The 26,405-nt window shown below is 59.1% G+C and overlaps 1 protein-coding gene across 3 annotated transcripts in view; it reads left to right on the forward strand.

Annotated features, from left to right (window-relative positions):
* The first annotated feature begins 3,253 nt into the window (after positions 1-3,253).
* RARA (retinoic acid receptor alpha) overlaps positions 3,254-26,405 on the forward strand; it is a 43,714-nt gene continuing 20,562 nt past the window's right edge. Inside the window, exons 1-2 of one of the 3 annotated variants that reach the window (XM_067022280.1) lie at positions 3,254-3,359; positions 23,381-23,921. In XM_067022280.1, coding sequence (XP_066878381.1) covers positions 23,744-23,921 — 178 coding nt within the window. In that variant the 5' untranslated portion in view covers positions 3,254-3,359; positions 23,381-23,743. Of the gene's footprint in view, positions 3,360-11,870; positions 12,131-23,034; positions 23,135-23,380; positions 23,922-26,405 lie in introns of those variants that run through there. The other 2 variants (XM_059047424.2, XM_067022281.1) reach the window with 2 other exon arrangements.

The following is a 26,405-nucleotide window of genomic DNA, read 5'->3' on the forward strand; positions in this document are numbered from 1 at the left end:
CTTCACAGTAGCAGATGAAGCTTCCATAGACTGTTGGTGGGTATTGCCATGGAACGCACACAGACACAATAAAGTTGGCGTGACTTTCAACCCCAGAGCTGCAACTGACATTTCTGGCTCAGTGAAGACCTGCCTGTGGCTGGATGACTGGCAAGAGAGTGTGAGGTCCAAGCTAGCCAGAGATCCAGAAAGTCGGCAGAGTTCTCTCTTTCTTCCCCTTCATTGCTCCCTGCCTTTATTCAGTGTCCTTTTAAGATGCAGCAATAAGAACTGGGAAGGAGGAAAGAGATACGACTTGGGGCTTTTAAAAAATATCTGTGGAGAGGTTACCTTGACTACTGAGGGAGACCAAAAGAGAGAGCCGAGATGGAGATTTTATTTACATTTGTATCTGTCCCCAGCACTTAGTACGGTGCCTGAGACCTGGGAGGTATTCAATAAACTTGTTGAGTGAAGAGATACATGACCAAGTAAGCTGCTGCCTCTCTCTCCATCCTGGGGACAGTTCTAATCTGGAGGCAGACGTTGTTCGTGCTTTTGCACCGAGGTGGAGCAGGCTGTTGTGAAAGAGGGGTGCTCCATCCTACAACATGTGTCAGCACAGCATTTATCGGCCTCACACATGCGTTCCAGTGGCTCCCTCTGATGTGGTGTTTTGCTTGAGGCAACTTTCTTGTTGCTCCCAGGAAGCCTTGGCTTTGGGGAGAGAGTCCACCTACAGGCTGGGAAGAGGGGGTGCCTGTCTGGACGTTCCCTATGTCCCTAGAGATGGGCCAGAAGCTGTGCCTCTAGTTGGCAAGGGATCAGGGAGGAACCTACCTCTGATGTCCCACTTTTTAACTTCTGGGGAAAAGATGTGATCTCTGGTCCCTCCCGAAAAGATCAGGTGCCCTCGAAGACAGCAGCAGGTCTCCGTCTCCCAGAAGAGGTGGTTCTGTAGTGGAAGAAGCCTTGCCCTCTGGCCTCCGCTGGATTTCAACCCCAGCCCAAGGCGCTGGCAGGAGAAGCTAATTGGGTGCAAGGGGCCTGGGTGAAGGCTGTCTGAAGACTGGCGAAAGGAGAGAGCCAGCTCTTTTTTAAAAAAGCTCTTAATTGAGTTCTGAATCAGCCTGGCTCCCTTTGATCCCTCTGTTTCCCACACTGCCTGAAAGAGCTAGATCAGCACTTTATAACGAGGGTGCGCCTGCTCCCCACACCCACCCACCCCCTCGCTCTCTGCTGCCGCCATCCACTGCTTGTCTCCTTCAGTTAAGATAATGAAGATGCTGAGAGATAAAATGTGTATTTAATAAGGATGGGGGGAGGGAGGCGGGAAGGGGCAGCCGGGGCCTTCCCTAGTTTGGGGCCCCGCCAAGACTCAAGCTGAAGGCGAAGCCAGAGCAGGACTTGGCCCCAGGGTGTAGGGGTTTCCGGGCCCCGATCCCACTGACTTCACTGCCTGCTGCTTGCCCTAAATTCCCCCACCTCCACCCTCTCAGCCCCACACTCCTTTCTTTCCTCCCCGCTCGCTCCCAGTGGCAAAAAGGAGTCTTGCTTCAACCTTATTTTCAGCTGGTAGCTTGGCCTTTGGTGCGGTGCCCCCCACCCCAGAGTCGGCTGCAAGGTCGGGCTAGGGCAGCCCCTCCAGCCTGGGCCTGTTGAAGCTGTGGGTTCACAGTACGGGGTGGGGGTGGGGGGTGAAAAAAGCTGGAGTTAATGAAGACCAGCTGTAGCCTGGGTTCTGCCCGCAGTTAGCTGCAGGCCAGCCTTTGGTGGTGGTTGGAGGGATGGAGGTGTGTGACCTCCATCCCTGGGCACAAGGATATCCTGTGGCAGCTGAGGCTTGCGCTGCTCTGTGAGCGTGGCTTTATCCTTAGGTTGTAAGAGAGTAGTCTGTTTCCCTCTTCCTCTACTCCTCCCCTCCCCAAATGACACTCAGCCCTTATTGAGCTTTATAACTGTAGTGGTGGCCCAGCTGAGATTTGAATATCTCCAGGCTCTTCTGTAAACACTCATTAACTGCCTGGGAAGAACCGAGAGCCCTGTTTAACAGCTGGGAGAGAACTGAGGCAGATTAGGGTGAAAGGCTTGACCTGAGCTCACCCCATGGACTCCACCCTGGGGCGCTCCAAACTTCCCGTCCAGCTCCTTTCCCCAGTTCCTGCCAGACAGACGAAGAGGTGGAGGCAGGGCTGCTGCCCTCTCCCCTTCTAGGAAGAGGCCATGCCCTCTCCCTTCCCTCGACTCTGTCCCTGACTTGCCCTGGCCCTTCACCCCATGACATTTTCCCTGCCCTGCTGCTGGAGATATGTGCAACTCTCCTTGCAAAATGTCCCCCCACCCCCAGCCCTCTGCAGCCTTCCCATCCACCTCTCCCCGGCCCACCTGGCCCACCAACACTGAGTTCTCCGTTTGGAGAAGGTGGGCTATCCTAAATGGGGTCTGTAACCTTGAAGTTGATCTAATTGTGCATAAGAGGCCCTCCGCCCCCCCTATATTTATCCTAAGTCGTACCTGGGAAAATATTCTTTCTTTTACGTATTCATTCTAGTGAAGTCTCAGGATCCTATTAAGGGCTGGGTAGGGGCCCGAGTTGACCCCTAGGTTCTGCATCCTCTTCGTTCACTGACAATTGCCATTTCTGCTAATGGATGTAACCCAAAGTCCCCCAGCCCCACCTGCTTATACTCTCACCTGGCTCCGTATATCTGCACACACCCCCAGATCTAAGGATATAAAAGTGCCAGTTTCCAACTGCTATCCAAGTCATACTGCTCTTTTTACTTGCTGGAAATCAGGACTTTTTTTCCCCCTTGGCGTGGCCTTCTCGGCAGTTAGGAATAGTGGGGGAGAGATGGGGAGACTGTGCTCTGTCCAGGAGGGGGAGGGTAGAAGTGAGTTCCCGTCCAAAATGAACAACCCCTTCCCCAAATTCTCAATAGCCAAGCTACTTGGGAGTGATTAGGAAAGCGATCTTAACCCCAGCTTCAGTCCCAAAGCCCAAATTCATCTGGTCAGGGCAGGCAGAAGAAATGCCTTCTTCCCCTGTCCCATAATATCCTCAGCTAAAATCAGCCATGTGCTGTGTATTTGACACTGGGGACTCTTGCTGTCCCAGCCCATGACTCAGACCTCGTCTTTCTACAGTGAGTTCTTTCTGCCCCATCAGTTCAGCTCTGCATCCGCTGACCCAGTCAGGGACGGTGGGAGAGGGTGGGGAGAGCCTCCTGGTTGGAGTGTGGGCTTTAGGACCCAACGGGAACCCGTGCCTCTTGCAGCAGCCTAACCCAGAAGCAGGGGGGAATCCTGAATCGAGCTGAGAGGGCTTCCCCAGTTCTCCTGGGAACCCCATCGCCCCCCGCCGGCACGCACCTGAGCAGGTAGGACCACGCACACCCCTTCCCAATTCTCCCTCGGCCGCCTTCCGCCTGGCCTCTCCGCTTCTGATCTGGTCTTTTCCCTCTCGGCAGTTCAGGCTTTCCCCATGCCTCCTCCCCCACTGCTTGCTGTAGTCCTGGGAGGTGGGAGCCTGGGAGCAGAAGGGTGTCTGGAAGCTCGGAGTCCCTGCGCCCTCCGGCGCCCTTGCTGCACGGCCCTCGAGGTCCCGTTCTCGAGCTAAGAATGGCAAGTGGGGGGAAGGTCTGCCCAGGCCCCAGTCCCTGCACCCTCCTTTGCAGTATTGCCTAATCCCCCTTCCCCCACCTCACCTCGAGGGGAGAATTGGCAGAGCTGGGGTAACAGAGAGCTGGACGCGGACCTGAGACTCCCTGGGAGATTTCTCTCTTGCTTCCTCTCTGTCCCCCTCCCTGAGCCCTAAGAGCTCAGGACTTTGCCCCCCACTCCCTACTCACCTTGTAGAACCAGTGCCCCCTTCCAGGCTCATTGCACATTTGAGTGTGCAAAGGCTTTGCTGGAGGGTAGTGGAGGTTGTGAACAATTCTGTGTGTGTGTGTGACCTTTTTCTCTGGGGAAAGTTCTTTCAGGTTAAGGAGCTGTCTTTCCCATCCCTGCCAACACCTCAACACCTATGAAAAGCGCCCCCCCCGGCACCGTGTGTGTGTGTGTGTGTGTTTGTGTGTGTGTGTGTGTGTGTGTACCGTATGGTTGTAAGATCTATAATCTTAGGATGGAGGTGACTGGGTACGTTGAGACATCCCAGAGTGTGGCCCAGGCCAGAACAGACTCAGCCCAGATGGCTGGGGAAGGGGGTGTGGACCAGATCAGGGAGGCCGCCCAGCCATGCCAGCTCCCTGGGCTCCTTGGCTTTCAGAGCTCAGGCTCCTGGTGTTACCCCAAAGCTTCTGCCCTCCTGCAGGCCCTCTGGGAGAGGGTTGGATGACACCTACTGTTTACGGTGACTTGTTTGTCCCTCTCATTGGGGGCTGACAGGCCTTGTTCTCTGAAGATCTAGGGCATCTCATTCTGGCTTGGTGGGTTTGCAGGAGGGGTGTATGGCTTTGTCGGGGTAACCGTGTTTGTAAGTGTGGGTGTTGCCTCTGGGCGTAGCAGACGGGTGGGGAGCAATGGAAGAGACGGGTCACAGGGTCACATTTTGAGGGAACCCCTCTAACTCGCTGTGTGGTAGGTGAGGGGCACATCCCTATTGGTAACTCTGGGTGTGTTCTGTATCCTTCCATGACTCCCCAGATCCCCGAAGGGTTGGTTTTAGAGGAAAACTTGGATAATGGCGTGACTTCATTCTGCCCTTGACCCAGGAAGGAAAGTAAATTCTGAGTGTGAGCCGTCGACTGAGAATCAGGCCTGAATGTGAGACTCAGCTCGCTCTTTTAACTGTGTGCATTTATACAGCTCTCTAAGCCTCTGGTTTCTTCATTTATAAAAATGGCTATTAGTAACAAGACCCGCTTGCCTAATAGAGATACGGCCATAAAGACCTCATAAAGCAATGTATCCTACAGCCCAGTGCAAATGGGGGCGGGGGGCGGGGGGGTTTTCTAGGATGGGATTCTCTTTCTAATCTAGGTCATCTCTCCGCCTTCAGTTCCCTTCCCCCATCCCTGCCCATCTGGGGGATGGAGGAAACAGACAGGATTTTTGCCCCAGGGGCTGCAGAATTCCCCTAATGTAAGTTGTAGCCGGCCACCGGCTCTCTTCCTCTGGGGCTCCACACCTTCTCCCCTGAGCCCCGTCTCCACCTTCTCCCTGTCATTCCTGCTCAGCGCCCTTGCCCCTGTCTCTCCCCTGCCCAGTGGCCTCCTTGTCCGGCTCGCTGGGCAGGAGCCCTAATCGGATTCGACAGCTGAGATACGTGTGGCGGCTGAGAGCAGGCAGGAGGGAAGCCAGTGGGAGGATGGTATGAGGGCTGCCCGTGGCACTGCCCAGGCCTCCTAGGTACCACCTTGGGCCTGCTGACTCCTGGCTTGGCTTGGCCCCAGGGAAGGGGTGCTAGGGGAAGCTCAGGAACGAAAAGGCCGCGGTCTGGAGATAAGGGAACTGGAGAACACACCTAGGACCCCAGGACCTCATTGATATTTAGTGCCCTTAACCTCAGCATTTTGGACTCTGACTGGGAGGAGAGGAGAGTAGGTGAGAGACCGGCTGGCCCGCCCCCCTCCCCATCCCCAGGCCTCTGCTTTCTTCTCTCTTCTTCTTCAGAAATGTGTTCGCTTGCCCCATCCAGCCCCTCTGGCCAGTTCCTCCTTAAGGGCCACATCTGGGAGCTGCTGGGGCACCATGTGTCTGCCTCACTCTGGACCGTTTCCTCCACTCCAAGGTATTTCTCTCATTCACTCTCTGGGCCGGGCGCCAGGACTCCTGGGTTTCCCGCCTGCCTCATGGTGCAGGGCTGCTCCGCAGGCCTCCAGAGAATCACTAAGCTGGTTTCCTTCCTCCTGCCTGGGGAGGGCCTTCTCCCAGGGCTGGGAGGTGTCAGAAATTCCAGGTGGGTTAGGGGTGGGGGCACTGTAGCCCCTGGTGCCCCAGCACCCCGGCTCCTCCCTCCTAACCTCTGACTCAGCTTCAGGGCAGCATCTGCCCAGCCTGGCAGGCATGGCCTCTTCTTGCCTCCAGGCTTCCATCTTTACGTGTGTGCGAGACAAGATCTAGCCTCTTGAGCTTTTTTCCCATGGTATCGGGGTGGGGGGGGGGTGGCTACCGAAACCCCTCTGTCTGCACCCACATGTTTGGGGGAGCAGGGGATTAGCGTAATTGAAGCTGGTGCACTATTTTGTCTTCCTTCCAGCTGGGCCAGGATGAAGAAAACCAGCACAAACTTCCCCACACCAATTCCCTCTGCCCTCAAAAGACCAGTCAGTGGAGCCAGGCCCTGCCCTCTCGGTGCCCACAATGTGGTTGGCACTGATTTTTCAGAAATTGGGAAGGTTTCCCTCGAGACCGCTGGCCTCCCCTCTCCTCCTCCTGCGGGGTAAGGACAGCTCTCTGATTGTAGGCACTTCTGGGCAGGCCTCCCCCTAGAGAAGGGGTGTGGGATGCCCCCGAGATGGCCAAGTTGGCACTAGCCCCAGGCTGGAGGTCTGGGCCTGATTTGGGCCTGGGAGTGTGTGAGGGGGAGAGCAGGACATGGGCCTCCCTGCCCCCCTCATTTCCTGCTCTTTGGGCAGCTGTGGGCGAGAAAGGCTGCAGGGACTATTTTTAGTTGGTCTGTCCCCTGGCAGGAGGGACGTGCAGAGAAGCACGGGGCAGGCAGAGGGGCTGGCCAAGGTGAGGGTAAGCAGGCGGACGGAGGAGCGAGGCAGGGCCAGAGGGGCAGCAGACAGAGCAAGGATGCGTGGCGGGCAGGGGTAGGTCCTGACCTGGTAGATGGGCTGGACTGGGCTCTCTCTCTGTCCAAATAGACTCAGAAGCAGAAGGGGCTTTAGAGGCGCCTGGACCATCCCTCCCCCTTACAGAGGGCGAGACTGAGGGCATGTGACTTGCCCTAGGACCTTCAACCAGTCATTGGCTGCATTGGGACTCCAGCCCGGGCCCCTTGCACTGTTTGTTTTTCTCTTGTCATGGTCTCTCCTCCGACCCGGTTGTGCTTCCCTCCCCTCCTGCAGCAAGAGCTGGGTTCCTGGTTTGTTTCCCTCTCTGCTTGTTTACACAGGGTCTCCGGTAAACCCCAGCTGTGTGTGTTTATAAGTCTCCACCATGTGGAGAGAGTCTGTGTCCAGGAAGGAGGTCAGGGCTGGGGTTTGTTTAGGTGGCCCGTGGCCACTGATGTGAATCAAGATGCACGGCATGTGCCAAGTGTCTCACAGGCTGGCAAGCCGGGAGCTTGGAGACCCCTTTGAGAAGGGGCAGCTCGGTCTAACTCCATTTTAGAGACCCAGAGAGGGCCGGGGGCTGTGCCTACAGTCCCAGGATGAGTTAGGGACAGACCAAGGACTAGGATGCAGCTTTCCAGACTCTGCAGAGCCTTTTGTGAGCGCCCATCCTGCCGTGCCAAGGTCAAGGTGGTTGTTTGCCAATCCCCCTCAACAAAGGAAGGGGGTAGGTGCGGGGAGATTGCTGTTGGCTTCTGATCGCACAGTCAGAAGTGAGCCCTTCTGAGGCCTAGAGGCAGAGGCAGCTGGTTGGAGGTGCAGGGGAGGAAAGTTCAGTGCAGAAACGTGGTTCCTCAGAATTCAGCCTCAGCCCCAGGGCCACCATGTTGCACAGCTGCAGGGGGCGCCATTCCATAGCCCAGGGTATGAATGGCACCCTCTCTCTCCACTTGTTCAGAGCCCTGCCTGTGTAGCCAATGACGGTGCTTCTGTCTCCCACCTTCTTTCTTTGAATCAGCTTCACATCCTGCTGGAAGGAGGTGTCCCAGACAGGCTGGAATCCAACTCCCACTCCGCACACTCCCTCCTGCCACACGATGGCTCCTATTCCCCTGCCACGGTCTCAGTGGGGCGCAGGGGCCCCTCCCCCCTCTCCGCTCAGTTTCTATGTCTCTGGGGGGCTTACTTATCATCCCCCCCCAATCAGGCCAGCTGCAGTGTATGAGAAATCAATAGTGCAAATGGAATAAGGTTGTTCAGCCGGTCGGCTCCTCTTGGGCCCCATCAAGTCTCCCAGGACTTGGGGAGTTACTCAGTCCACTTCTGGCTCAACATACACAGAGATACACACAGCTAGTGGTTGTAGCCTGGGCACTGAGCACGGGAATTATTCTTTCTGTCCATTGCTGTCTTCTCTCTCATTCTCTCTCTCTCTCTCTCTCTCCCTCTCTCTCATATATTGGGCTGGTCTTAGCATGACAAATACCCTTGAACATTTATTGTTTTCTAGCTTGGGTGGAGTCCACTGCCAACCAGAGGTGGGAGGGGAGCAGGTGGGTGAGGCAGGCTGTGCCCAGGGAGGAGGATGAGCTGGGGAAGGGATTGGGTGGCAGCCCACCCCATCAGCCTCTGGTAACTCGATCCCTGCCCCCCACCCTCCCGATTCCCCTCCTGCTGAACAACTTCAGCAGCTGCTGGCAGAAGCAGGGCTGGCAGAAGTGTGTATGAGTGCATGTGTGTATTTGGGGGGGGGGACGGGTGGTGGTGAGAGGGGCTGTGGCGGCAAGAGGTGTTGCCAAGACATGTTAAAGGAGACTCACAGCCTGGGTACAACTTGGGTGGCAGGCGGAGGCGGGGCTGGGAGAGTGGGTGTTGAGTGATGGGCAAAGGGGCAGGCTTCAGGGGAGAGGCAGGGCAGCCCAGGGGGTCTCACAAAACTTGTCTGCACTGGAGCAGGGCCTGGCGTGGTGGGGGTGAGCAGTGGGGAGGGGGCAGGGGCGGGTAAAGCCATGGCTTGCCCCAGGTTGTCTGTAATGCACATAACCAGGGGGGACACAGCCTGCCCCTGTCCCCAATCCCTGGGCTGTGCCTGCTGGGTATCACAGTCTCGGTGACTAAGTCACTTCTGTCCTGGGGCTGGCACGGTGCCAGGCTCAGCTCTTCTCGGTAAGTGAGTCACTGCCCTGGCATCTCCCCCGGATGCAGCTGAGTCACTGGCCATGCCTACCGGGCAGGTGGGCATCGTGCTTGGGGGTGGGGTTGGGGGCTCTGTGTGTAGCCCCCAGCATCTTCTCTGATCTCTCTCTGGCATGTCCTGGCCCCACCCACAACTCTGCAGAGCCAGGCAAGGCTGATGTTTCTTCCATATGCTCTGCTGAGAGGGTAAAGGAAGAGGGAGGGTGCAGGGTACTGCATGGAAATGTGTTTCGTTCAGAGTAAATGGGAGGGCGTGTGAGGAGGGCATTGTGGGTTTGAATCTTAGGTCTGCCATTGACAAGCTGTATGACCTTGAGCGAGGCAATTCCCTGGTGGAGCCTCAGTGTCCTCATCTGTACAATGGAAGCAGGAGCCCTGCCCTAGATGACCCTCCAGGACCGTGAGAATCAGATGTGCGGAGCCATGAGGGGGCTTTGGGGATGAGCTGGGTGGCTGGGGAGGGGGAGAGGAGTCTGTTGGGGTCGGTTTGGGTTCCAGCAGACACCTCCACCCCACCTGCATCCAGATGGTCAAAGTTTCCCATCCTCTGTTCCGATTACCAATGATGCTATTCTTCAGGAGTTCCCCACCGGCCATGAAAGGGAGGCCTTGTTTCGGGGGAAGTGTGGGCTCTCCCGGGGTGTCTCACAGCTGTTTTATGTATCTCCTTTGTCTGTGTGGGGGGCCTGTCACCAGCCCTGCACCTATCGGGGCTGTGTGAGATTTCCTCTGGTGGGAAGAGGGGTCCCTGTCTTGGGAAGCCAGATGCCCAGGCTCCTCCCCCAGCCCATCTCCTCCTGCCTGCTGCCTCCTTCTCCCTCCGGCATGAGGGTCCCTGAGGGTGGGGGGCTGGGGACACTGGAGTGGGCCCAGCACAGCTGGAGTTCAGCTGGGCAGGGAGGGAGTGCCCTAAAGGTGTGCAGGCTGTATGCTTGTATATCTGGGTGCCGATCTTCTGTGCGTGAGTGACTGCCCCCTGTGGGGGGCAGGTTTGTGGGTGCCTGAATTTCTTCCCTCATCTGCCGGTGGGTCTACTGCTCGGTCCAGGAGTGTACCGCACCTTCTGCTTCATGACCTTGTGCATGCACAGATGCCTGTCTTGTATGTGCTTGTTCTGTGTGCATACAGGTGTGCTCTGAATGTGCACGTGCGTATGCACATATGCGTGTCCTGGGTGTGCATTTGCACACCTGCATCTCCGTGTGCGCGAGCATATCTGACCCTCCGTGCTGGCAGGTGTACATGAAGGCCACCCTTCGTGGGAGGCAGTATACCTGTGTTTGTGCACACTTGTATTTCTTTGTCTGTGATCCTTCTCCTCTAGCCTCCACGGGAAGGAAGACTGGTAGAATGTAGGCCAGGAGGAGCCTGTGCGGGCTTGGGGGTTGGCTGGCACTAAGTCCCCTCCCAGGCTGGTCCCTCATCTGGGCGGCGCCCCCTGCTGCTGGCTGGACTCAGGCTAGAACGCCTCTGGGTGGGTGGGGGAGCTGGGGGGGAAGGGGTTAAGCGTGGGCGTCCACATCTGGGAGCCATTGGCGCATTCCTGCCCGCTGAGCGCATGTTTGCGGATGGATCTGGACGGGACAGGGTGGGAGGGGCTGGGCGGGCGGTTCGCACCGGCGGACGGAAATCCAGACGGGAGCGGGAGACGGCCAGGCCCAGCAGGCGGGAAGGGGCCTGGGGAAGCGTTGCCCGGACGCTCTTCCCCTGTGCCACCGGACCTCAGGGCACAGCGAACCGCCGACCCTGCTTGTCCGACCTCACCCAGGCTGGGGCCCCAAAGCTGGAGAGAGACAATCAGATACCTCGGTCCTAGACCCGGCAACCGGTGCCAGGGTGATCGGGGACTAAACCCGTGTCCACTCCCAGCCTGCGGTTCCTCGTCTATAAAGCGGGGGCCGTCAGGCCGGTGGGTTTGAGAGCTCTGCCAGCTGGGTCAGGCTGAGTCTTCTCACTGGGGTGGAGGCCTGGGAGTGTGGCACTTCGCCTTCCAGTGGGAAGTCCTGTGGGGGCACTTGTGGCTACTTCTCTGACCGGGGACGGGGAGGCGGGTGTTCCCTATTGATTCCTCTTTCTCTCCCCCAGTGGACTGCTAGAGGTGGGGAGATGGTCCTCCCAAACGGAGCAGCAGGCTGGGAGGGGGCTTGTGGGATTGGGGTCTCTGCAGAGGAATAGTGATTCGGATCCTGCCCCGCTGGAACAAGAATGCGAGCTTTCCTGGCTCCTTCAGCCTGGGCCAGGAGAAAGAAGCTTGGGTGTGAGAGTCCCGTAGCATGTAGGGGTGCTCCTGGGCGCCCCCTACTCGGCTCTTGGAAGATCACAAGAGCCGCTGTCCTTTTCGGGGGAGGGTTCTCGGGTTTGCTGAAGGGTTGGGTTGGGCCAGAGTTCCTCCAACCCACTTGAGCTGGAAACGTGTTTGGGGGAGACCAGGAGAGCAGGTGTACTTGAGGGCGGTCTACCTGCTTTTGCACTCCTTTTTTGCCAGTGAGAAAATTAGGATTTAGAGAGAGGAAGCGACTTGCTCAAGGTCACACAGCTCTCATTTTCAAGGGGTTCCTGGAGGAGGATTATAATTATGGGAGTCAGGGGCTGGACAGGGCCGGAGTCACTGTATTCGCTTCCCTATTACGTCACAGCCCCTCTAACCCCGGTTTAGGTGTGAGGAGTGTGTGCGTATGATCCTTGCCCCTGTGAGTGTGGGCGTGTCGTTGGAGGGAAGGGAGTGTGATACCGCACACTGCAGTCCTTTCTCTACCGAGCCCTCCTTCCATTTTTTGCGCAGAACTCCCCCTTCGCGCTCTGAATCTCTCCTTTTGGGGCAGAGGGAGGGATTCTCCCAGATTCCCACGGTCCAGCTTTCTGCTAGGCGCGGCTCCTTTAAGACTCGCCCTTTCCCGGGTCTGTGAAGGGGAGGGGGGGGCGTGATCCTGTGGGCCCGCCCCTGGTTGGTGATTGGTCGGAGGGCGGATGGGGGCGGGCCCGAGGGTGAGGGCCTCCCCGCTGCTCGGTACCCTCCGCCCCCCGGTCTGGGGCTCCGGGTAAAGTTTCAGCCTCCGCACGTGACTCGCCATGGCCGCTGCTTTCGCCCCGCGCCCCTGAGCCGCGGCCCCCCAAACCGCTCCTCTCTCTGGACCCCGCAACCCCTGACGCCGAGCGGCTCCAAGGCTCAGGGTCAGGGCAGACGGCGTGCTCGCGGGCGACCCGGACGGATTGCTTCCCCCCACTGCGAGGTAGCCTCTCCCCCGGGGATTTTGGAGAGCCTCCGGCTCCCGCAGGCATCGCGGCCCCTTGGCCTGCTACTGAGAGGACCCGTGGGCGGGGACCCGGTGCCGGGCGGGTTCCGACGGGAGCCTGGGGTTTCCTGGGCTTCCCAACACCGCGCCACCGTGCTCAGGGTGGGGGAGCTCCGTCTGTCCGTCTGTTTGCGCCCGTGTCTTCGCGCGAAGCCGTGAGGCGTCTGGGGCCGTCTGCCGCGCGTGTCTCCGGCGCCCGAGCTGTGGCAGAACCGCCGCTGGGAACTCCTGCTCTCTCTCACTTTTCTCTTCACAAACAAGCAAAACAAAAAGACTTTCAAACCTGTTTGGGGAGAGATCGGATGCCCAACGGACTAGCCCCCTCCTTCTTTCCCTCCTGTTATCTGAGCCGCCCTGTGGTTTGCGGAGAATCAGCCTGGGGGCCCACCCCCACCAGAGGCAGCCGGTTGGGGGGCGGGGCCCATTCAGCTGGTGTCCCCCGTGGAGCGCGGGGAGCCGTCAGAATTGGGGACGGGAGCCAGTGCAGTCAGGGAGGGAAGTCTCTGGGTCGGGTGGCACCATGGGGTTATGGAAGCTTTGGGGGCTGTAGAGGAAGGAATAGATTGGTCGTCTTTGCTCTGCTGAGGGTGTCTGGGACCTGGAGCCACCCAGAAGGCGGGGAAGCTGCTAGCCAGATGTGTATGTGGGAGGGGGGCGCTGGAAAATCTGCTTGGCAATGCCCCTTCTCCTCTCTGGGCATTGCGCTATTGTCAGGCTCCGTGAGAAGGAGGCCAGGCCTCCAGTGTGCTAGGCTGGGGATGGGGACTAACTCATGTGGAAATCAGATAAGAAAAGCCCCCCGGTCTTGGAGACGCTTTTCCACCGTTCATCCTACCTTGGATAGGTTGCCCACGTGCTGGTATGGAGGGGTACCCTTGGCCCCCACTAGTGCCAGCTCCCTCTTCTGTAACCAGATTGCCTTCTACCTTCGAGATGAGTGCACGTGTGTGTGTTTTCAGAGGAACACTCCCCCACTCCCCCACCCCATGCTGCTTACCCCCAACCCTCACTTCCGCTCCTAACTGCCATTCCTCCTCCAGTTTCCTGGTTAGGAGATTCAGGGATGTCTCATGTCCCCTTCCCTGGCTGCAGTGGTCATAGGGCAGGGTTCTGGGGAAGTGGTTCAGTAAGGTTGCCAGGTCTTGCTAGGAAATGGGCTCAAGCCCCAAACTCTCTTCCAGGGCTTGTGCTTGATGGGGAGGCTGGGCTGGGGAAGCCCCAGGTTGCAGTGGGGGGTGGTTTGGAGCCTTGGGGCTTCCCCTGTGAGGGGTGGAGATGAGTCTGGGGGAGGGAATAAGAGAAAGAGTATTTGGACCTGGAGGAAAAAGAGGGGTTCGTTGTGGAGTCAGGGAGTTTGTGGCTATGAAAGATGTTGGTGCAGTGGGAGGGGCTAGGACGTCATTTCTGCCTGGGAGTCTGGGCCATGTCAGTCCTGAGACAGAGCGGTCACTAGGGTCAGACTGGAGTTGACCCTTGGGAGCTGAGGATCTTGGATTTGGAGGGTGTAAATGAGTGTGCATGTGGTGGTCACCTCAGGACTTTCCCTGCCAGACTGATGAGGGCAGTGCAGATGCAGTGGCAGTTCTGAGAAGACCCTGGGCTTGGAACCGCTTAATCCTGGCCACCTCCTCTTATAGCCCCCAAATCCCATCCATCCTTCAGGTTGACCCTAAATGCCCCTGCTACCACTCTGGGAAATCTCTCTGGTCCCCCTCCTACTCCCAGCCATGTGGCAGCCTGGCAGGAAGCTAGCTGCAGGCAGCCCCATCCTGATCACCCCCATGCCGCCCTGCTGGGCATAGTCACCCACATGTACCATGACGTGGTTCCTGCCACCATGTCTATTGTGGGGGGAAAGGGCATTGTCTGAGTGGCCCTTAAGGTCTGTTTTGGGGGTACTGACCAAGACCCCAGTTCATTAGCTCCCCTTCCCCTAAATCATTTGGTCTTGGAAGCTGGCTCTGCCCACTGGGAACTCCTCCACCCCCACCCCTGCACCACTCCTTGCTCAGACTTGAGGGTATTAGGCGGGTTGTCCTCAGAACTATGTGACAGGGTGGGGCCTGCCCCCAGATAAAACCTCAGTGCCCCATTCCCTGTCCTCTGGGTGGCACGGGCAGGGCAGGACCTAGACTGGGCTGTACGGGTGGGTGTGTTTGGGACTCTGTGGGGTCCAGTTAGGAGCTCTGTCTGGGTTTGGGGGTGATGGGCATCTGGGGAGGGTAATCCCATCCCTGTGATGAGTAAACGGGGTAATCTCCACTCGCCCAGCACCCCACACCCTTTCTAGTGGTGGTGGTTTGGGAAGTGTGGGAAGCTGGCAGGGCTCCTGGCAAGATGGCCAGGGTTGTCTTGACTTACTGGGTTTTGGGAAAGGAGTGTGGCAACTGATACCCCAGTTCCCAGGGCTTTGGCTCCATGTCCTCTCTGACGCCTGCTGTCTTTCCTCCCTCTGTTCCCCTCTCCACCCTCTGGCTGCTGTGTGGAGCCCACAGGGTTTGTGGGGGGATGTGGGGTGGGAGTGAAGGCCTGGCCCTCCGTGTGTGTCCAGGGAGTGTTCTGGGGATGGGCAGGATTGGCTGAGGGAGTCTGGGTGTCCCGCAGAGCGGGCGGCACTCGGGGACCAGGCCCAGAGTGTGAGAATGTGTCAGTGCCGGTGTGTCTGTCCTGTCTGGCTTGGGCGTGGGCGTCTCTTGCTCCGTCTGGATCTTGCCTCCCGCTCCAGTCCCCGCCCCCCCTCCCTCTCAGCTGGGACCGCCTGCTTGCTCTCTGTCTCTGCAACTGGAGCCTCCCTTGCCTGTTCCTGGAATTTGGAGAGGAGGAGGAGGAAGAGGCAGGCAGACAGACCTCCCACACTCTAGCCCGCCCGGCCTGGCATCGCGGGGAAATGAAAGTGCGGTGGAACTAAGGTTTCCCTGCCTTCCCCAGACCCTCCAACACACCTCACAGAGTCCAGGGGGCCAGGTCTTACAGAAGGGGCTTGGGCTGCCCCCTCCCCACCAGGCAGCAGTGCGTCCTTTTTTTACCCAGCATCCTGCTGGCCAGGGCCCCTGCCTGGACCTCAGGCACCACTGTCAGCCTGGGGAGCGGGTGGGGGATTAGACTGCTGCCAGCCTGGCCAGCACCTGTTGCCAACCCCCAGCCCTGTAACTGGAGCAGGCCAGGGAGGGGGGCTGCAAAATGACAGGTGGAATTTCTGCAACCAGGCAACCCCCCACCCACTGGATATGCCTTTCCCTTCCGGCCCCGGAACAAGGAAAGCCTACCGCCCCCCCCGCAGGTGTCAACCTGATCTCGTGGTGATGTCCCTATCCTGCCTGTGGGGGTTAGGGCCCGGGAGATGGGCAGGGGGACGAGTGTACTGCTATCAGCGCACCGCTGGCTGCAGGGCTGGGCTGCCCTTGTCGTGTTTTCTGAGCTCTGCTGCTCCGGCTGGGCCGGGGGTATGGGGGTGTGTGGATGGGGGTGGTTCTCTGTTAATGTTTTAATTGCATAAAAACTGGGAGCTCAGCTCCGGGCCAGTGGGGAGTCTGGGTCTGGCTAGCCGCCCGGTTTGGGCTAAATATAGTCTGGGACATCTGCAGAGAAGGGGAGGGGGGTGGCGGGAGGTTCCATTCCCCCCGCCTCCGGCCAAGGTGCCCTCGTCTGGGCGAGCACCTTGGAGCAGGGAGGGGGATTCCTCAGCACGAAAGGCAGGGGAGAGGCGGTGGGGGCTGGGCACGGTTGGGACCTCGCCTGCCTGGAGGCCAGGAGACGCCTGAGCTGAACCCGGAGGCTGAGGAACCGGGCTGGAGTGGGGCGCACCGGGGCGGATCCAATGGCCCTGCCCGCTTTCCCCCAGAGCTGCCTGAGGTCAGGCAGTCTCTGTGTGTCACTGCGCCCGGTGGTGTGTCACCGTGACCCACTCACTGTGTGTGCCTGTGTGTACACACCTACCTTGGAGTAGCTCCCTCCCGGCTCCTCCCCTGGAGCCTCTGTCCCCTGGGTCCTACCGCAGGTTCCCAGCCCTCCTTCCTTGTGTGCCTCGCCCCACGGTAAACCTCCAGCCCAGGAATCGAGACTTGAGAAGGGGAAGCTGCGGTGGGGAGTTCTCTGATCTCCAGTCACGGCAGGAAGTGGAAGGGAGGGGGACCCAAAGGGGAGAACCGTGAGTGGCAGGCGGGAGGGGAGGGCCGGGCCCGTCAGCCCTGCGACCAACTGCGCACACTGCGGTGGGGTCGGGGGTGTGTGTGTGGCCACCTTCCCAGCTGACCCCTTCCCTCCAGTTCCAAGTGGGGGAAACTTAGGGGACAGCTGATTCCCCAGGGGCTGCTAACAATCTTCCTCGCTCCCCCCCCCCGACTGAAAAAACTGTCTTCCTGTCACGTGGCTGTCACTTCCTGGCCCTCTGTGGTTCCCGGGATGTTTGTTGTTGGTTGCCATGGAGATGGCCGCCTTGGGCACTACCCTGCTTCTTGTGGGGAGGGAGCTGACCCTCCCCCTAGGCCCACAGTTTTTGGGGGGGTGGGGGGGCCTGCCCATGGGGCTGTTTCAAGCTGAATGTGTGTGGTCTCCGATGCCCCAGATCCCCCAGGGCCCCCCAGACTTCTGTCTGTGGGAAGGAGTCACAGGCACCTACTCAGACTGAGCGTCGGGGAGACTGTGACCACGTCTGGCTGTGCTTGGCTGTGGCTGCCTGTGAATCTGACCGATTGTGCAGACCCTGTCCCCTCCAGCCTGGGTCCTGCTGTCCCAGAAAGATGCCCGTTCTTGGAACCTCCGCTCCCTGTCCCCTTTCCCTTTGGAGACTTCTCCCGTCCTGTATTCTCATGGAAACTGCCTTCCCCAGGGAGTTTCTGGGGTTTCTTGGGGTCCAGGCTGGAGTAGGGAGGGGCTCTGGGCAGGATCCCCAGTCGTGTGTGTTTGGGGGCCGGGGAGGTGGTGGTCCGCAGAGCCTCCTCTCCCCTCCACACACAGCCTGCACCCGCTTCGCCCTGATCCCGCAGGCCCTGTGCTTTAAGCGGGGCTGGTCCTGGGACTTTGTGATCATCCGCCCCACCCGCTGGTGGGCTTCCCGGTTCAGCTGGGGGTGGAGAGGGGAAGAGATTCCCCCTAGTTCTAGCCCCACCTGAGTAGGTGGGTGTGGAGCGTGGGGAGTAGGAAGTTCCTGGGGGTCGCTGGATGGGGGGTGTGGGGCGGGGCATGGTTTGACTCAGGCCTGGTCTGGGGTCAGAGCCAAAAGGATATCCTGAGGCGGGAGGGGGGCGGGGGCGGGCGTTCCCGGCTTCCCTGCAGCCCGGGTCCCTAGGGAAGGACGCCGGGAGGGGGCTGGTAGCACTGGGTCGTGCCGGCAGTCCGTCCGCCCCGGGGTAGGGTTGGGGTAGAGCTGAGGGGTTGGGGGAGGCGGGTTGCAGCCGCGCAGCCGCGCACAAACCTGCTGCTCTGTGTGCTCGGCAGCCCCCGCCCCTTGTGAGAGTTATGCTTCCTACACTGCGGAGAGGGGAGACAGTGGTGAGGGGGCAGCTGCCAAGGTGGGGGTGGGGAAAGCCCCGTGCCAGGCTGGCTGTGAGGACGGTGGTTTCCAGGCTGGGGGGGGGGGTGTCCCCTTTTGTCTGTGCCCCTTCGTCCCCGACCCGGACAGAGCTGCCTTTGTGTGGTCCACACACTCCTGTGGTCTGGCTGTGGCCTCAGCAGCCTCATCTCTTCCTCTTCCTGTTTTCTTCCTTCCCCGTGGGCACGTCCCTCTCCTTGAGGCCTGGGCTGCCCCCTGCCCTTTCACCTGCTCTCTGCTCCAAGAGAAGACTGGGTGGGAGGCTTCAGCTCTGGTTCTGGGCGGGCCCCTCAGCTGCCCTGGGCTTCGGAGGCCCTGGGCACATCTCCCAGGGGGCTCTGGGGTGCAGTCCCTGGCGTGCGGAGTCGGGACACTGCCCTGACCAGCAGACATTCCCCGCTCCCCCCGCCCCGCAGTTCCTCCTCCCAGCACCTGGCCTGTCCTGGGCTTGGGTTGTCCAGTTGCCCTTTCAGTCACTGTGGGGATGATGGCCCGTGGCGGTCAGGCAGCCCTGTGTAGCTGGGGCAGAAGCATGGGCGGGTACAAGCTGGGGAGACATCAGATCTACTTTTCTGGGACTAGGTGCTGTGTCTTGAGGCAGTGGGCAGTGGCCGCATCCAGAGGCCCGACGCTGGACTTCAGCACTCCCCTGACTCTCTCCGTAGATGTGCTCAGGCCCTGCACATGCTTGGGGCAGGTTTTCCAACAAGTCCCAGCTCCAGCGAGGCAGGCCTGGGCTTCTGAGGCCTGGTGGGGAAGAGGTGCCCTCCACCTGTCCCAGCCTCACCCCGCTTCTCAGGCCCCTCTGGGGTGATCTCATTCAAAATGAGGCTGGCCTTGCTGGCTTCCTGCAGCCCAGAGCCTGGAGAGCAAAAGGTAAACAGAGGACCAGAGTGGCTGTGAGGAGAGAGGGGCCTCTGGAAAAAGGGGGAAAAGGGAGTAATGTTCATCATTCTGCTGATCTGAGGAGTATGGGGGAGGGGAGAGGTTTTGGCTTTGTGTGTGTGTGTGTGTGTGTGTGTGTGTGTGTTTTTCTGGAAAGTTTATAAATAGTTCCAGCCCACTGTTCTGGTTTGAAATCTGCCCTGTCCCGCCCTGCCCTGCTCTGCCAGCTCCTGACAGGGGAGGGGGTCCAGAGGGGCTGGGTCTTTGCTTCCATCAGGGCTGGAGTCCCTGTCCCCTACCCCCAAGTTGAGCTTGAGCTTTGGGTGTCATTTGCATATGATTCACGGACTGTCTAGAATGCCTAGGAAAGCCCCTGTCCCCCCTTCTTTTAAGCTCCCCAATCCTTATCCCATCCTCTCAGCCTGTCCAGGACTACCTGGCTTCTATTCCTTGGGAGCCATGGTAGTGGGGTAGCCTGGGAAGCAGAGAGGAGGGAGTGGATGAAGAAGGGGGGCAGGGCCAGCTGGGTTTGGGGACCCCTGGCTCCTCTTCCCTGAGGGTAGGGGGGGGAAATCGTCTCTTCCTCTTCCCCTCCTCCCCTCCCCACATCCAAAGGTTTCCCTTTTTTGGTTTGTGAAATGAAAGAAGGCAATTTGGGAAAGGGTTGTGGTCAGGCCTCCACCCACACCCCGAATATTCCTCTCCCCGCATTCCTGTCCTCAGTCTGCGGGGAAGCGGACCCTGGAAAATGGGTAATTCTGCCGCCCAGCCCTGTCAGCAGCTGCTAGCCCTGGCTGGGGAAGGGACAGCAGACCTACTGCCCAGGGAGGCCCCGAGGTGGTGCTGGCAGGCACGGGGGAGGGAGGGGACCCATTGCCCAACACCTCCTGTGTGCCGGGTGGGCGCTGTGCTAGGTGCTTTCCAGGACTTTTATCTCTTAAATCACACAGCCCGTTGTTGAGGTAGGCAGTTCACAGACGTAAACAGATGCTTAGAGAGGTTAAGTGACTTGCCTAAGGTCACCCAGAGTGGCAGAGCTGAGATTTGACCCTTCAAACTTCTGGTTCTTTCTACTGTCTTCACAGCTTGGCCAACATTTGCCTTTTTCTCCAGATGTGTGACTCTGGGGACATAAAGAAAGGGTAGCTGGGGACACCTGACACTGGGGGAGGGATCCTGGCGCCTTTTGAGGGTGAGGGAGGCCCCAGCGGGCAGGGGTGCCTGGCTGGTGGCAGGTGCTCCGTCCCTCCCCCCACCCCCCCTTTCTGCTGTGCTGAGGCTGGCCTCCAGGTATGGGAGGTGTGGGGCTGTGGTTTTTCTCTCCCTCAAGGAAGGGTGCCCATGGGCAGTGGAGGTGGCGGGCATAGGGTGGAGGTTGGATGTGGGTAATTTGTTTTCCCTTTCTTTGGTGCTGGTTTCGATTCTCTGACAGTGTCTTCTCCACCCCTGGGTGCAGGGGGCCAGGGCCCAGGCATCTCCCCAAGGGTCATGGTTCCAGAGGGACCTTCTGAGGCTGGGCCTGTGCTCTTTGGCCCCGCCCCCATCATCCCTGCCCTTGCCCATCCCTGTTCCCTGGCCAGCCTGGCCCTTGGCCCATTTCTGTAACCTTTGCCCCCTCCCTTGGCTAAAGGCCTTCCCCAGGGAGCTAACTGCAGTGAAGTTTGCAGATGAGCTCCTTTAGTGAGGCTCAGATGGGGGTGGGGAACGCCTTCCAGCCTCTCCCTGGGATGTGTATCTGTGGCTGAGGTTTGAAGTATGGTCCAGTTTCAAGCTCCTCAGGGGCAGAATTGAGGCATTAAGGTGGCTGTCGTTAATCTCTCCTCTGGGGTCAAGGGTTAGCTCCAGAGGGTCCACACTGAATCTGCTGCCGCCCCCCCACCCCCCAAAAGCTGGGTCAGGAGGCCTGGGTTCTGGAGTGAATGGCTTCCTGGGCCTCACCTCAGAGAGGCCGGCCCCCATTTGGACCTGAATCCACCTGCGTGCGTCTCTGTGTCTGTGGACCCTGCTGTGTCAGGTGCGTGCCCGCACGCACCCCGGCTGGGTGTGCAAGTACGCATGCTCTTGGCCACCGACGCTTTCCCTGGAGCTGCGCGTGTGAGTTTCTGCAAGTGGGTGTGCGCGTATGTGAGGGTCTGACTGTCAACGCTGGTGAGGCTCAGCCAACCCCTCCCTTGCTGGCTCGAGTTCCCCTTGTGTGGCGCCCCTCAGGGTTGTGGGGGGCCAGGGCGGCAGCTGGCCGACGGGTGGGGTCCCTGCTCCTCTGACATCAGCCTCGCAGCCCGGGAGGGAATTGGCAGGGGCCTGGGGAAGGAAGGGGGCACCTCATTCAGGAGTAAGGAGAGAGGCCCTATGGTTGTCATGATTAGTAACAGTTAAAATCATGCTCGTTAACAATAGGGGAAAAACAAAACAAAACAAAACAACAATAGGGGAGCTGCCCGCTTCCTTGCAAGTACCTGTCCCCCTCCCCCTCCCTCAGCCCCACACAGTCACAGGCTGGCTGGCCAACTCGGCTGGGCCCAGAAGTCCTGGCCTCGTCCATAGTGGCCTTGGCAGAACTCCCCCGTCCCAGGCATGGTCCTCAGCCAAATGCTGGCCATGTGTGTGTCCCCTGGACTCCAGGTCTGAGCCTGGAGCCTGGAGCTTGGAGCCTGGCACGGCCTGAGCTTGGGGAGGAAGGGCTTGGAAAGGGAGGTAGTCCTTATTTGGGATCTCTGTGTCCCTGTTTTATTTTATTTTCTCTCTCCTTCCTCCCCGCCTTTCTTCTCAACAGCCTTATGGAGATATAATTCATATACCATAAAATTCACCCATTAGAGTGTACAATTTACTGGTTTTACTATATTCACAAGAGTTGTGCAACTGTCACCACAAGCACTTTTAGAAAATTTTCATCACTCCAGAAAGAGCCCCCATACCATTCAGCAGTCACTTCCCATTTCCCTCGAACCCATGCCCCAGCCCCTGGTAACCACAATCTACTTTCTGCCTTTATAGATTTGCCTATTTTGGACATTTCATAAAAATGGAATCATACAATAGGGGGTCTTTTACAACTAGCATAATGTTTTCAGGGTTTATCCATGTTGTCCTGTATATCGGTACTTTGTTCCTTTTAGTGGCAGAATAACATTCCCTTTTATTTATCCCTTCATCAGTTGATGGACATTTGGGTCAGTTCTACTTTTTGGCTATTAGGAGTACTGGTATGAACATCCACACCCATGTACAAGATTTTTTTTTTTTTTTCGGTACATGGGCCTCTCACTATTGTGGCCTCTCCTGTTGCGGAGCACAGGCTTCGGACGTGCAGGCTCAGCGGCCATGGCTCACGGGCCCAGCCGCTCCACGGCATGTGGGATCTTCCCGGACCTGGGCACGAACCCGTGTCCCCTGCATCGGCAGGCGGACTCTCAACCACTGCACCACCAGGGAAGCCCCTACGTACAAGTTTTTGTGTGGACTTACGTTTTAACTTCTCTTGGGTAGATACTTGGAAGGGGAATTGCTGGGTCATATAACTTTTGTATTTAACCTCTTAAGGAACTGCCACACTGTTTTCCAAAGCAGCTGCACCATTTTACACTCCCACCAGCAATGTCTGAGTGTTTCAGTTTCTCCGCATCCTCACGTACTTGTTATCAGCGTTTTTGATTATAGCCATCTTAGTGGATGCAAAGTAGTATCTCATTGTGGTTTTCCTTGGCCATGTTTCTTTCTGTCTCTTTTCTTTTGTCTCTCATATATGTCATGTGTGTGTATACACACACACTCATGTATAAATACATGCATATTTATTGATACTGTTTATATATATCCTCCTGGACCTCTTGTGGATGATTCTCTTTCTCTGTCTCATTCTCTGCTCTTGTTGCTGCCTGTCTGTGTCACTGTGTCGTGGAATTTCTGGGTTCATCTCTGTCTCTTGCTACCCGTGGTGTTATCTCTGCGTGTCCTCGGGTCCCAGCTGTTCAAACAGGGTATGGATTTGTGGATGCACTGGTGGAGGGGCATCTGGCCTTTCATCTTCTGCCCACCTCCCACCCTCTCCAGGGAGGTTGCTTCTGCAGACAGAGTATGTGGGTGAACTCTGAGATCAGTCTCCCTTGCCCCTCCATTGCCTGGGAGTAGGGGGCTGCTACCCTGGGCAGTCCCTGCCCATCATGCTGTTAGGCAATGGAGGTGATACCCAGGAGTCCTCCGTTCCCGTTTCCCTATTTGTATGTATGTAAACGGGCCTCCCCTCCGGGCCGTGGGACAGACCCATCTGGGGTGCTCGGGCTTGGATCTGGGGGGGAAGTGGTGCAAGCGGGGGCCCCCTGGCTTAGGAGTCATTTTTCTGAGAAGTGCCACTGCTTTAGGGAAGCGGCTTTTCCTCCCCCTCCCTCCTCCCCTCAAGCACACGTTCTCTGCATCTTGACCTCAGGTAACCCGCTTTGGGGGAAGGAGGGCCAGCTGCCTTTCTCTGCTGCAGGAATCTTCCGGGGTGGCATGGCACCGGGGACCCTTTCCTCTCAGGATTGTGGGTGAGAGGGCCTCCTCGGCTCTGGGCTCTGTCCCTGTCTCCCCAGCCTGGCTCTGCTGTCCTGCCACCCCCAGCGGTGTCTGGGCCCTACTCCCAGGCCGTCTCTGCCAGCCAGGCATGGTGCCAGCTGTCTGCTCAGCCGGGTGCCACGGGAAAATCTCCGGCCGCCCAGGTTGGGGAGCTCCGCGGGGAATGCCCGTACGCCTGCTCCTCGGTGCCCACTCACCTGTCTTTTTTCTCTCTGCAGCATCATAGGACATGGCCTCCCCAACCACCTAGCCGGGGCCCACCTAGGAGAGGGATCCTTTCGGCGTCCTGAAGGCCAGCTCTGGACCTTCCTGGGAAAGTGCCAGCTCACAGAAGTGCTTGACCAAAGGACCGGCTCTTGGGACATCCCCCAGCCCACCTGGCCCCCAACTGGAGTGGGGACTCCAGGAGGCCGCGATCAGCCTGCTAGCCTTGGACCGCAGCTCCAGGACAGAAGGGGGGGGTGGGCTGACCACCCAAACCCCCTCTGGGCCCAGGCCCCATGACCCGAGGAGAGGTGGCCTGAAGCCTGCCAGAGCCTTCAGCCAGACTGTCTGCCTGCTCTTCTGACTGGCTGCTTGGCATGGCCAGTAACAGCAGCTCCTGCCCAACACCTGGGGGCGGGCACCTCAATGGATACCCGGTGCCCCCCTACGCCTTCTTCTTCCCCCCCATGCTGGGTGGACTTTCCCCACCAGGCGCTCTGACCACTCTCCAGCACCAGCTTCCAGTTAGCGGCTATAGCACGCCATCCCCAGCCAGTAAGTGGAGTGGTGGGCATGGTGGGAGGGGCGGTGGAGGGCGGCAGGCCGAGGCTGGGCCTCTAGGCATATCTCTTCGGCAGTGGCAGTGGCGAGGGCTCCTCCAGACAAGGGGGATCGCCGTTTGGGGAGCTTGTAGGCTGATGGCTGTGATTGTGTTTGGTGTTGTGGGGGACAGAGGGAGAGCTGAACAGTGCTGTCCTCCGGCGCCTCTCACGGCCCCCCCCCCGCCCCCAGTGCTCTGCCATGGAGGGCCTTATAAATAGCTCCAAGGACTGGACACAGAGGCTGGAGGCGGGTAAACAAACCTCTCGACATTTGGTGGAAATGGCAGCTCTACTGAGAGCAGCGCCCCACCTCCGCCCTGCCCCATCCAGTGCCTCTGGGGGAAGGGGCTTGAAGGCGTAGAATCCCCACCCCTCGCCTTGGCCAGGCTAGGTGGTGCTTCCCTTTGTGGGGAGGATGAGAGGGAGGGGCCCACAGGCAGCCTGGCGGGTCGGGGCAGTGTCCCCGGAGGGGGCGCTCAGCTTGGACTCCGGCTGTGGACGCAAGCCTGCTCTTGGCAGGGCCTGTGTTTTCTCTCCGCCTCCGCCTTCTGCTACAGGGGTCGCCTGTTGGCTGGGTGGGGGTCTCAGTAACCTTCCCTGGCTGGCCGAGCCAGGTAGTGGGAGGTGGCGGCAGCTATGGCCAGCTGGCAGAGTCCAGGCCTCGGGCCTGCCAGGACGCTTACAGTAACTCTGGCCCCCAGGGCCCAGCTGGGCGCTGGGCCAGGGCTTGGCGGGGGGAGGGAGCCGGGGCCTGGCCTGGGGCAGGAGTGGGTGGAAGCAGCAGAAGGGGGCCGTGGATGGCGGGCTGGCTGGTCAGCTGCTGACCTGGGAAACGTGTCCCACCTCTCCTGGCGGGCAGGTACTGAACACCCTGCCCCGGGCACCCACCGCCTCTCCCGTGGCCACTGGCAAGCTGCCTGGCGCTGCTGCCCTGTGAGCCTGGCTGGGCTGGGTCAGTGCCCCCTTCCCAGTGTGGGGGCAGCGCCCTCTCCCCGTAGCCAGGGAGTCTCTTTGTCCCTGGGGCAGGCCCTGGCTGGGCGCCTCACTGCCCGCACTGGCCGGCTGCCCAGTGCCACCACTGCTTCCTGGCTCACCTCCTCTGGCTGCACGGTGGCCCCCTCCCTCCCAGGCCCCACCAGCCACTGGGAGCAGGGGCTCTAAGTCTGTGCTCCTTTAGGTCCCTACCCTTTGTGCCCTGGGGCAGGGCGCAGGCGGATGCTGCCGACTCAGACCTCCACCTTCTGTTTCCTCCCTTGGGGGTGCGCAGCCGGCAGCACTTTGACCTGGGAGTCGGAGTCGGAAGCCCCATTCTGGCCTGGCCTTCAGTCTATGCTAGGTGTTGGGGGAGGCCAGTGTCTGGTTTCAGGGCTGCTGGGGAAGGGGCGGGTGTGTCTGTGTGGGGTAGTGCTTGCGTCCATGGGGACTGGGATTCATGTCCCAGCTCCAGTGACTGGAGTGTCTGCTTCCTGCCAGGGTGGGGTTTTCAGGGAGGGAGACATTGAGGGGTGCTCAGCCTGGTGCCAGTAGACAGCTTGCTCGTCCCCAGGTGATAGGAACAGAGCCCCAGACACTCTGTCCACCTGGGGCCTGGCTCAAGGAGGGTTGGATGGGGCTGGGCCTGACCCCTGACCTTGCCCTGTGTTGTGCCGGACAAGCAAATGTTTTGCCCTTCTTTGAATGTTGCAAGCTTCTTCCTCTTTCTTAGAGGTGGGTGGGGAGGGTTTCCGGGTACCCCACTTCCCATCCTGCTAACCTTCATCCCCCAGGGTGGGGTGCCCACATTGTGGGTTAGGCAATGCCCATTCCTGCCCCCTCCCTTTGTGACCCTGTGGGTTGCCCTGTCCCTTCCTAGTAAACAACAACTTCTCTTCCTACCCAGGCCCCCAGCCTCTGAGCTTCTCCCTGACCTTCCCCTTCTCTGGGACCAGAGGTGTGGCCAGGAACCTGAGGGAGCCCTGCATCTGCCTCCTTCTTGGGCAGGGCTGAGGGGCCTGGAGACCCTGGCTCTCAGCACTGGGTAACGAAGCATGACAGATCAAAGTTCAGGCATGGAGGCAGCCTCGCCTTCCCCGCTCCCCCCACCTGGGGGCTGGTGCTGGGGGTCAGGCAGTCCCTAGGAGGGGTGGACATCTGTGGGCCCCATTCCTGTAAGGAGCGATTATATGCTGTGGTCCTCTGCCACCCTTTCTGTAGGCGACCTGGCACCTGAGGCTCTCTCCTTCCACTTCCCACTGACAAAGGTGTTTGGATAGCCCTTCCTCCACCTCCCATTCCTCTCCCCAAGTCAGGAGGAGGCTGGACCTTGGGTGTACCCTTCAAAGACCCGGTGGCCTGTGGAAGGACAGAACTGTTCTCCAGGTCACTGGGGACAGGTGGGTATCTGTCGTGCTGTTGTCTCCCAGGGAGCTGGAGTGGGAAGCTCCAGAGATGGGACAGG

The sequence above is a fragment of the Kogia breviceps genome, chromosome 19 (genome assembly GCF_026419965.1).
Source record: "Kogia breviceps isolate mKogBre1 chromosome 19, mKogBre1 haplotype 1, whole genome shotgun sequence".
Classification (NCBI taxonomy): domain Eukaryota; kingdom Metazoa; phylum Chordata; class Mammalia; order Artiodactyla; family Physeteridae; genus Kogia; species Kogia breviceps.